We start from the raw sequence: 12,500 nt of genomic DNA on the forward strand, positions 1-12,500 counted from the left end.
GGCCTGCCCGATTCATGGACCAAGAGGTCTGGCACTGGGTCCAGATTCCAGGGCTGCTCCAGCAGGTGACAATGCAGGAATGGGAACCAAATTTGTCGAGGTCAGTAAGAGGCAATGAGGATCATCCTGGATCCCAATGCGGTCGCTTTCTGAATCAGTTTGGGAATTAAGGGAAAAGGTGGGAATGCATACAGAAGACCCCGGGGCCAATCGTGAAGTACAGCATCTCTGGGGGTGTGGCCGGGGAGGGGGAAGAGAGTGAAGAAGTCATCGCACTTGCTGTTTAGAGGGGTTGTGAAAAGGTCGCAGCAAGGTTGACCCCATCTGCGGAAAATTTTGTCTGCTACTAACTGATTGAGAGATCACTCGTGAGGCATGAGAATAGCTCTGCTCAGCCTGTCCGCTATAACGTTGGACTTCCCGGGGATGTGCGTTGCTATCAGAAACCATTGAGAGGAGATCGCCCACTGCCAGAGTCTGAGTGCTTCTCGACATAAGGGACAGGACCTGGTTCCGCCCTGCTTGTTGATGTACCACACTACAGACATATTCTCAATCTGAATTGCAATAGTTCCGGTGGGTAGAGAGTCCTGAAGAGCTTGCAACGCTAAAAGTACCGCTCTCATCTCCAAGATGTTTATGTGCAGGTGGTACTCTAGAGGTTGCCAAGTGCCCCGGACAGTCCTGCCGTGAAAATGCCCCCCCCCCCACCCGATCAGGGAGGCATCCATTGTCACTGTGGCAACAGGAGGAGGAAGAACAAACGGTCTGCCTTGAAGTACTTGAGAGGAGACCATCCACCAAGAAAGGTGGTCCTTGCATGATTGGGTGATTATTATGTTGTGAGACATCAGAAGCTGTTGAAACGACCATTGGGTAAAAAGCATCCATTGAAGAATCCGCATGTGATAACGAGCCAGGGGAAGCAATGTGATTGCTGCTGCCATGAGACCCAAGGTTTTCAGTACAAATCTGGCCTGAATTCTCTTGCACTGTAGTAAGGTCTGGACATGCCAGCGAATGTCTGATACTCTTTCTAAGGGAAGTTTTGCTGACAGCCCTTTTGTATTTAATCTTGCGCCTATAAAGGTTATAGATTGACAAGGCGACAATGCAGACTTTTCGAAATTTATAGAGATACCTAGCTCGGAGCAAGTTTGGATGGTATAATCCCTGGCGTGCAGTAGCTGATGCCTGGTGGAAGCAGTTAAGAGCCAGTCATCTAGATATGGAAACACCTGGAATCCTCGCCGTCTCAGGGGAGCCGTAACCACTGCCATGCATTTGGTGAACACCCTGGGGGCTGTGGTGAGACCAAAGGGTAGGGCTCTGAATTGATAGTGACTGGCTCCCAGCCGGAAGCGGAGAAACCTTCTGGAGCGTCTGTCCATTTTGATATGGTAGTATGCATCCTGAAGGTCTATGGAGCACATCCAATTGTCCTGACCCAAAAAGGGTAGAATGGACCGAAGAGCGACCATTCGGAACTTCATTCTTTGAACAGATTTGTTTAAAGTGCCGAGATCCAAAATGGGTCTCCAGTCCCCTGTCTTTTTTGGTACCAAAAAGAACTTGGAGTAAATCCCGGATCCTTGCTGGTCTGCTGGGACTGGCTGGATGGCCCTTATTTCTAGCAGTTTTGAAATTTCTAGTACTGCTTGTTCCCTTAGACCGGGTGGAACATCTGGAAGGGACTTGTTTGCTTGTACAGGGGTGTGGACAAAGGGGATTTTGTAATCCTTGGATATGATAGACCATACCCATTTGTCTTGTGTGAGGAGGTGCCAGGCTTCTGGGTACAGTGACAATCTTCCCCCGACTGCCTCCGAAGGTGGACAGTCAGGCAGCCCCTCAGGGGTACTGAAAGGGTTTGTCAGAGAAAGATTCTCTGCTACCCTGATTTTGCAGACTCCCTCTGCCTCTCGGGCGGCATCTATTACTGTTTCCTCCCCTGCCCCTGGAGGGAAACTCGCCACGTGTGTCAGGCACGACTTCCTGGGGTTTCCAAAACCACATTTTTCCACTCTTCTGACCTTTAGGGTATGGTCTAGAGGGAGTAGAAAAACGGACTCCCACGGCAAAGAGAGTCTTGCCTTCCTGCTCACACCTGGTAAGGGTATCCTTCACCTGTGGTCCAAACAAAGCCGAACCGTCAAAGGGGGTATTGGTGAAGGATGCCTTAAAGGGGTCAGCAAAATTACATAACCGCATCCAGGCATGTCTTCTCAAAGCCACACCTGTACCTGCGGCCCTACTCGCCCCATCGGCTGCATAAGAAATGAGCCGCATGGAGGAGTTGACTATAGAGTTAAGGGTCGCCAGCTGGGAGTTAATCTTATCCTCAGACCCCGCAGCTGATGGATCCTCAAGGGTATCACCCTGTTCCTTGAGAAGATCCCTTTGAAGGCTGGTGAAATGGCACAGATAATTCAGCGACCGCATGGAAAAGGTCGCTGAAGAAAACATCCGCTTCCTGTACCTGTCCATTGTCCTAGATTCTTTATTAGGTGGGTGGAAAGGTACCAAAGGGTCAGCCAACTCCTTCTTAGTGGCTGCTGCCACCACCATGGCATCAACAGGGACCCCTTTGGTCAGAAATTGTTTGTCAGATGGGGTCGTGATGAACTTAGTGGGCCTGCGGGGGGTTGGTTCCACTGTGTCTGGGGCTGTCCACGCCTTCCGTGCCACCACTTCCATGAGTGGGTCGAAAGGCAGAGACACCCAGGAGGTGGAAGAACGAGAACCAAATGCTTCGAGGTACTCCGACTCATCCTCGGAAGGGTTAAGGGCAGTCCAGTTCCCCCTCTGCCTAAGGATCTCGAGGATGTCTGAAAAGGAGACATCCTCAGAGGGGGACCTTGGGGACCCTTCCGAATCCTCCAAGTCGGTATCAGACGTGACTGACTCGAGGGAGTCAACATGTTTCCTCTTACATTTTCTCTTCCGAGGGGGCTCCTCTGAATGATCAGGGGAGGCCTCGGAAGAGAAAGATATGCCCAATGGGGCGACCTGGAGCGCCTGTTCTCCACGCTTGGGGTCAGGAGGGTGGACAGAGACTGATGCAGGCACCATGGGGGGAGGAGCCGAAGGGGCCAATTGTGGAGCCGACACAGGAGTCAGCACACTCCTCATGACCTCGAAGGCGCCCCTATCAGGCAGAGAAGAGGGTCCCCACTCCGAAGAGACGTGAACCCCTCCCAGCACCGAGAGAGATGGCTCCGAGGCCGATGTCGGGGCCGAGCTCACCTGCTCTGAGGCCCCGAGAGGGAGAACGGAGTCAGACAAGGGTCCGATGCCACTCGCCCCCTCGGAGCTAACGAGGGAGTCTCGGCACCCGGATCCCTCCAAGGACGAAATCAACGAAGAGATCAGAGCCGACGAGGGAGCCGAGAGTTGTGGTATCGGCTCCGATGTACCTACGATTCGAGCCCCAATGATCTCCGACTCCAAACAGTGGAAAAGTTGGAGGAGGAACTGCAGAAGACACAGGGGAAGCCACAGTCTGTTGAGGAGGGCTGGTCAAAATTTTGGCCAGGGCCTGCAACTTTAGGAGCCTACTTGTCCACCCTCTCCAAGTTATGATCGGATAGCCTGGAAGACCGGGAGGAGTGGGACCTATGGCTTCACTCCGAATGAAGCAATGGAGACCTTGGAGCCGAACGGACAGACTCTACAGATGGGGACCTTGAACGTTTTCGGCTCAGAGAAGGTTCCGACACTAAGGTCGGAGCCAACTGAGGTCTCGAGACGTCGGTTCCGCCAAAACCGACGAGGGGGCAGGAGCTCTGCTCGGCGACGGCTCCGAACAGGGAGCCAATGGTTTGGCGGGCTTTAAGGATTTTCCCGACGGAGGCTTAGCTGGGGATCCTTCTGGCTTAAGTAAGCCTCTCAAAATGAGCTTGTTCCTATGCTCCTGCAGGACTCTCGGGCTGAAGCTGTAGGGAACCCAAGCAATAAACACAAGAAGTGTGACCATCTGTCAGAGACATCTTCTGACAGCACGAGTCACACTTCTTGAAACCTGAAACCTTGGTATCTTTAGACATAATAAAAAATGGGATACCAAAGGGAAAAGAGTAACTAGTGCTTAAACACAACACACACACAAACACACACACACACACACACACATGCACTAGATAACTAACTATAAACTATAGCCAACACTACTACCTACTACTAACAAATATATATATATATATATATATATATATATATATATATATATATATATATATATATATAAATACCAGAAAAAAAAAACTAATTGCCTAACAAGGCCTGACACATCCCTAAAGGGTGGGGGGGGGGGACTCTCTAACAACAAAAAACGAGTTTCTGAGTGGGATATCAAAAGGGGACACAATCTAATTAAAACTAGGAGGGAAGGATTTCTAAATACAAGACAGTGTATGAAAATATTAAAGGTAATAACACAAGAAAAGATTTATACGACCTGGAGCCAGTAAAATCGCAACCTCGTAGCTGAAGCGGCAAACGAGATCTGGGTATCTGACGCCTAGTATTGTGGGATATGGGGAGGCCTCGAGCTGATAAATAGCTCTCGAGCTTTAGTAGAAGGCCGAGTCGAAGCCGAGGATCGGCTCCGAACCCATCCAGCAAGAATGAAGGTGAGATAGACAACTTAACATTATATCTAGTTATAATAAACACCTGAGTTTCAAACACAGGAGATATAAAAAATAACACAGTTGGATAGATTCACACAGATGCAGAAAAACAATACTTAACTAATCTCACTATATTTTCCTGACTAACTAAAGAATTACTGTTCCCCAGTTAAGTTACTTACTGCAGCAAGTCAAGATAATGAGTGCTAAGTTGCTTACTACAGCAAGGCAAGGTGAGGTATGTGGATGTATGAGATATTTGTGAGAGATCTTTCCTATCAGGTTCTAAAATCAAAGTGCTGCTGGAAGAGTTCTGAAATATATCTCATTAATATCTAAAGAATCATTTCAGTTCTGGTTAGAGAATGACATCACATGTGGTCACCTGACTGATAAAATACACACCCAGATCTTTGCTAAGATTTGCTGCAACATCTGAAAGCTATAAGACAATTTCAAAAACTTTCAACCTTCCAGGGTAGCAATTAGTTCACCCCTAAGGACAATACAATAAGATTCCTAGTCCTGGTTTTCCCAGACATTCTTTTATCTGGCAGCAATCAGACATGTAAGATAAATTTTTTATGGCTTTAATAAACCCATTTAATTTTCAACCCATTTTTTCAAAATTAGCTGGACTAAGATTAGCCTCTTCCCTTCCAGAATTCACTGTTAAAACATATACATTTAATTAGTTAGAATAATACTGTCTGACATACATGTATATCTCTTTTCTGTCCAGCAGGACCCGCTGCTGATGCATTTTTAGCAAAAGCAACTTTACAAATACATTTTAACACAAGTATCTGTACAAATCAGTGTGATAGTCAAATAGCATAAAATTATTTACAAAACTCCAGCTAGTTATGTGGGCATATGTTACACATGTACTGCCCTACTCTCCCTGGCACAAACTGCACTACCTCATATCATCACATCATGTACAGAGTTGTATCCATTTGCAACAACCATGGTTTAAATAAATTTGCCACATCTCCTCAAAGCAGCTGAGCTAAGGCCACAAATACTTAGAGTGTTTTATAATGCACAAGCCTGAGTACAGACTAAAACAGTAAACACATACTCAACTTGTTACAGTATGAACAAATACGAAAAATAAAAATAATAATTTTTATGCAGGGATACAAGCCCCCCACCCCCTTATTTCATTATGCACCTTGGAGGAAAAGAATAGTCATTGACAACCAAATGAAAAGTCTGCCCTTCTGCTTCTTAGGGAACCTACAAAACTGACCAATAAAAATAGAAAAGAACTAATGGCATTGACATCCCACTTGTATGTAATCAGAAATACAGTGACATAAACAGCTAAAAACTTGAGCTGATCTGTGCAAGCAACTATCATGCAATCTCAGGTCATTCAAACAAAAGTATACAAACATTTTTGAATGGCTTTCAGACATGTAAAATAACTTGCATATGATGCGGCTCTACAAGGTACTACAAATCTTTCCTTCAAGATATCTGATAGAGAACTAAGATCTATGTTAGTTAATATGAAGCAAATGTGCATGCAAATGTAAACAACTTATCATAAATCTTAATGTTAATCTTATTGACTGTTCTTTGACTACTTCTCTCATTTTATCTCATTATTTTTAAATATGAAGTGATAAAAGTGGTAACAGTTTTAAAACAAGGCTATGCTCCTTAATGTCATGCTTTTTCTCATGTTCCTGAGCTTAGCGTATTACATATTACAGCATGGATGCAAATGCATGCTAAAGAAGTTAAACTAAATACAATTTTTTCCTTCAACTGAAGTGACTTAAAAGTACTAAACTAGAGCAAAACAGAAATAACACTATAAGTAACAAAACAAGAACTACTGATCAATCCAAATGACAAAATATAACACAAAATTATCAGTAATAGTTATACTTATTTTTTTTTCTTTTCTTTAAAATAAATTTGTTTACACCAGTAAGAAACTTACTCCAGCTGGTAAATTCCCACTTCATCTCCAAATAAAAATCTGAACCCTGAAAACAAAGCATCAAATTAGTAAGTGTAAATAAATGAATTCAAATGAAAAACAGCAATAAACATAAAGCTACTAAGCACTTCTATGCTTTACATTTAAATTACCTCTTCATTACAGTACTTAATAATGAATGTTTTTGATGCTTTTCATTACAGTCAACTAGGATCACTTGTTTGTGTTTTTCAATAAAGGGTATTCCATTTTTAACTCAACTGTGGACTACCTACTATTTTCTATTTTATTATTTTGTAGTGTGTGTTTTACAGTTCAATTTTTATTAGTGAACCAGATGCATAACATAAGTCAAGGAGTGACCTTCACACCCTCCACACTGCAAAGTTTCTTCTTTATTTATTTAACTTACTTATTTGTGATTGTTAGTTGAAGTATTTCAGCCACAGCTTGGTAAATATAATAAAGGCAATGCAATAAATACATACATACACACACACACACACACACACACACACACACACACACACACACACATATATATATATATATATATATATATATATATATATATATATATATATAGTCAACAAAAGAAAAAAATGAGGTGTCGCAATACAGCGGAGCAATAACAAGCTGATACCACATTATATTACACTTTTCTAACTAATATAGATTTGCATATGAGCAGTAATGGCAGTAACAAGACTTCCTGTAAGGTCCATGGAGATGGTTTTTGCTTGCCTAAAGTATGTTTCCATGTATGCTATAATGCTGTTTTGGAGTGAAACAGAGTAGGGCTTTGACTAGCTGGGGAACTTAGAGCAGGTACTTTTTATAGCAGCATTAGATAGTGGTGCACCCAAACTCATGGACAAGTAGTACAGAAGTGAAGGATAGGAAAATCATTACTATGGCTGTCAGTCAGTGGATAAGTGCACATTAACTAAAATTAAATGATTCATTTCCAGTAGTATGTCAGCTGTTAGCATAATCACTTTTAACATATCTATTATTTACAGTCATGGCAAACATAATCAGTTCATGGATGAAGGTGGAGTTATTAGAAATGGTTCTAATGTGCATGTTGGTCAAAATATATGGAGTAGACTGGTGTTGTGATCTTACTGGATATTATGTCACTTGCCACTCAGCAAACTATACTTAACCTCAATGTTTCAGCAGTTTTCAGACAAGAGTACATGCAAAGAATTTGTGAAAAATAGAAAAGAACAAAATAAGATAACTGATAGCAATGGTTACCAGTTTTAAGAAAATCCATATGTAAATAATCAGATCGGTGAAAGTTATATAACAATGTATTTTAAGGAGTGGCAGATAAAATGGCAGCAGACCTTGAGAAAATGACTGTGAAGGCCATTCATTCCTGGCAACACAGTGTCAGGGAACCTGTCTATGATGCAAGTGACCATTGTATTAACAGAACTGGTAAAGATATGGAAAAGACAGGTATGCTGCTGGTAAAAGAGACATAGTAATATAAACAAATATATAATTTATCTTAGTACAGGAAAATAATTTATAGAAAAACACTGGAGGTGGTATGGGTGTTAGAACAACTAGTCCCATCAAGCTTAATGATGAAACTAGGTTTGGCTATAGTCCAAGCAGTAAAGAATTCTACATTTTTCTAAAACTCATTTCAGAGAACATAAATAAGTGCTTGTTTCAAAAGTAAGTTACCTTGAAGGAATGACTTACCTCCTTTTTAAGTTGGTACCTGAAAAAAATAAACTCTCCGGAATGCACACAGATAAAAGTACATTTATTGAAAAAAAAAACAACTAAGACATTCTTTCTTACTTTACCGTTTGCTTTTAAGTCCCTAACTAGCTGACAAAATGTATCGTTCCAGCCCCCAAAAACCATAACATGGCATAAATGAAGTACTACTTCTTCAGGAAGATTATGAAAGGCAGTGCTAACACTGTCCTGGTTAAAACCATCAGACCAGTCAACAAGGGCAACATCTTACAAAAGAGGGTACTGTGTTAATGGAAAAGGGGCACAACTAGATGGTTTTGTAGTGAGGCTACATTCTCTAAATGACCAGTGACAGCTTTTAAAATAGATATTAGAGTTTTATACTTTTTATTGTTCAGAAAATGCAAGTTGATGTAAAACTTGTTCTATTAACTTTTTAAATGATTTAAATAATATTTTAAAAGTATCCTGATTTTGGGTCTCACCCATTATTTCTGTTTTTTTCAGAGCCATTACCCACATTAATGACAGAGTGAAGTATATGCTTTGCAGGCCACCCAGAACTTTAACAAAGTCAAAAGTATTCCAGAATTTATTGGCCACTTTTTCTTGCAATGCCATATTTCATGTATATATTCCTGTGTCTAAACAGGAGTGATGCTTTATTGTCTTCCATTTATTCACTAATTTTAGTGTTGCTAGTCTTCTATCTCACAAAACCAGTATCTGGTTGAAATACGAGGCGCTCTTGACTCTTCTACTCAACTCCTGTGCTTTATTTTCTCTCTCTCATTTTCCTTTGGAACCATAAAGTGTGTCATCAAACATAAGAGCAAGCCCAGAAAGAAGAATCATTTCAGATCAAATAAAAAATGATTGAAATCAACGAAAAGTCAAAGTAAATTTTTGAAGGGGTCAAGGCCCCTGTACCCCCTGCTAATTATATTTGTCAGTGCTATGATTGCTTAACAGTGGGGCAAGGGGAAATTCCCAGAGTCCAATGCACTGCAAAGCCATACAAAATGTTGCTGGTAAAACCTACATAGAAAAGAGTTTTCATTCATATGAGCGCTTGCTCTTATTTACAGCCTCAAAAAGCGTTCGCTCATGAAAAGCTGGCTCTATTTGCAGATGATATAATTTTATACTTGAAACAGAAAAGCACATTTCAGTGCTGTGAAACGTTTTGAGACAGTTTCAAATCTTTTCGGGATACAAAATTAATGAAGCTAAAAAAAAGGCAACAGCTATATATTATGTACCCACACACAAACTGGTTCAGCAAGATCCATATTTATGGGGACATAATAAAAATTAAGTACTTAGAGATATGGATTAAAAAGGATTCTCATGTGGCAGCTAAGGATATGTGGAAAGAGATTCAACAAAAGATAAAATAAAAACTGAGAAACTGGAAGCTCTGTTATATGGACATGGATAGCAAGATACAAGCAGTTAAAATGTTTTTAGTCCCTTTAGTTTTACTTGCATGTCAAGCATAATTTTATCAACTAGAGGAGAAGTTGTGGATAGCAATTAATAATGAGCTGAAGGATTTTATCTAGGAGGGGAAGGCAACAAGAGTCATGTGGGGTTGATTCTTCCAGGTGAACAAGTCAGTTTGGGATTACCCGATTTGAATGGGTATTTCAAAGCTACACAGTTCCTATATATAGCACAGGCAGAAACCTATAATTCAAGGTAGAAAGGGATGATGATGAAACAGGGGGGAAAGCTCAGGAAAAAGGAGAGACTGGGATTTTGGATGCAGATCCTTAAGGAGAACAACAATAACCATGCAGATTATTATATTCATAAAGTAGCAAAAAGTATTCTAAGAACTAAGCCGACACGAGAAAGGAGAAAGAAGATGCTGCCAATAGGGATGACTGCATTAGGGATACAAACAATAGGCGAGAGGGGGATGGAATTTATTGAAGATAACTGGTAAAAGAACCAAGTTATTGGGTGCAAATAATTAGAGAAGGAAAGGTAATAGAATGGGAAGAAGCCAAGAATTTATTTGGACTGCAGGACCACACAAGGTTACTAGGCTATCAACCTGAATGTCATTTCAATCCTTGCCATTTCATCCTAATGTAATACTATACATATTCTAGTCAATACTCAGGATTGTATTTATTAATGACTGCCCATGTCCAGGAGGGTTGTGGGTGCTATCCCCGGTAAGAATTTACAGTGCCCCATTCATATGTCCAGGTTCTTTGAACAGTGTCACAAAGGTGCTCTGCTTCACATGAATTAGCATTCTATTCCAAAGAGGCAGCAGTCACTGGGAGACAAATCTGTCTCTCCAGTGCATCCTACTCAAGTCGCAGGCCATATTTAGGCCCCTGGAACAGGTAGCTCTAGTCCTGTTTGATTTACAGATGTGCAGCAAACTCATTAGGTTTGGGTCGAAGATTGCTCTGTATGCTAGGCATTAAGTCTCTCCTAAGAAGTCAATATGATACTGAATATAGTGACAGGGACTTTAGTCGGTCTATGCAGGGCACATGCTGGAGTCCCTTGATCTTCTTATTTATAAACTTCTGAGGTCTCTCCAATTGCTGCAGGTGATTAGTACAGTACATGCCGAAAGGGGTGTTATACTCAGTTATGGGCTTGATTAGTGATGAGTACAGATGGGCTATACCCTCCTTTACTCTAGAGGTGATGCCTTCGCTAATCATGCATGCTACATAGAAAGCATTTCTTACTAGGACAGAGATTGCCTTCCCTGTCAAGGACTCATATCAGAGTATAGGCAAAGAGAAAGATATAGGGAGATCCAAAGAGAAAGACCAGCACTGGTAGAGTTTTTAGCAGAATCTAGAACAGAAGCTACTGTTAAAATAGTAATAATTAGTAGAGTATACAAAATAAACTGCACGATAACTATAAGAATCAATTGAAGGAGGTTAGAAATGATTGGGAAGAGATATTGGATAAGCAATAAACACACAATGGGGAATACACGTACGTCTCCCAAATATGCAAGAGTGTCTAGAAAATGTAGGACCTTTGCTTGGAAATGTATACATAGATATTTTTATACCCCAAGTAGGCTCCAAAGAATTTTTCCTCAGGTAGACAGCAAATGTTGGAAATGTGATGGGGAATAAAGAGGTAACTGGGAACATATTTTCTGGGAGCATAATGAGTTGGCAGACTTTAAAGATTCCCTGCAGACTGCTCTGTCAGAGATACTGGGTGAGCAAATTTGTATAACTAAAGAAATTATTTTTTTTGAGCTATGATACATAATCGGAATTGTCTAGATATAGCAAGGCCTTGCTGAGTTTAATTATAGTGGCTGCAAAAAAGCAATTACTAGAAAATGGATATCAAAGTCTAAACCAACTTTACTAGAAGTAGTGAATATAGTCACAGAGATAAAACTACTGGAATTGGAATCTTTAGAAAAGGGTAGGAGCAAATTACATAGGAAAAAAAGGAAATTGTGGGAACAGTGCATGCAGAGAAAGAATGAAGTTTTAAAGAAGGCAGGATTTGAAAGAGCTATGTAATATTTTATAACAACTGGATAGACTATAAGTGTTATATAATATTTGCAACTATAATTATGTCAACATGGTTTGTGATGTTTAATGTTTGCAACTAAAATTGTCAATATGGTTTGTTTTCATTTATATAAATGTGTGATTGCCTATGTCATACATGATAATTTAATAAATATGTTTCTTGTTTTGTGCTGTTTGCTTCTTGTCTAAGTTATACATAGCAGTAACAAGTAATGTATAGTTTTCTATTTTCCATATCAAAGCCATGTAAAATACAACAAAAGCTTTAATCCAAGAGCACTTAAACAAGGCACATTCCAATGACAGTGAGTAAAACAGCAGTACATACACACTTTGCATTTTTATTGTGATTGGTGCTGTTTACTCCTTATCGAAGTAAGTATAAAGTCACTGTGCATCTGGCTGTGGATCAGTGTGCTACGTATAGTATCAAATAACAATGTAAATATATAGTCCGGCATTTTTGTTACATTACTACAGTATAAAATAAAACAGATGGCAGTGAGGCTAAACACTACATCTGAAATGCTGTGTAGGGAGAGGGGAAGGTTATCAGAACTCAAGAAAGAACTCTGCTGCTAAGAGGTGTAATTAGATTTAGCAACTGTGTGTGAGTCTAGGAAGTCTTTGAGAAGACCAAAA

General features: G+C 40.8%; 1 protein-coding gene across 1 annotated transcript in view; it reads right to left on the minus strand.

The window, feature by feature from the left end:
- ANKRD13A (ankyrin repeat domain 13A) overlaps nucleotides 1-12,500 on the minus strand; it is a 1,453,295-nt gene that overhangs the window by 928,852 nt on the left and 511,943 nt on the right. The window contains exon 4 of the mRNA XM_044068498.1: nucleotides 6,589-6,634. Within this exon, the coding sequence (XP_043924433.1) occupies nucleotides 6,589-6,634 (46 nt within the window). The remainder of the gene's footprint in view (nucleotides 1-6,588; nucleotides 6,635-12,500) is intronic.

Source organism: Protopterus annectens, chromosome 4.part0 (genome assembly GCF_019279795.1).
Source record: "Protopterus annectens isolate FY-2018-M chromosome 4.part0, PAN1.0, whole genome shotgun sequence".
Taxonomy (NCBI): Eukaryota; Metazoa; Chordata; order Ceratodontiformes; family Protopteridae; genus Protopterus; species Protopterus annectens.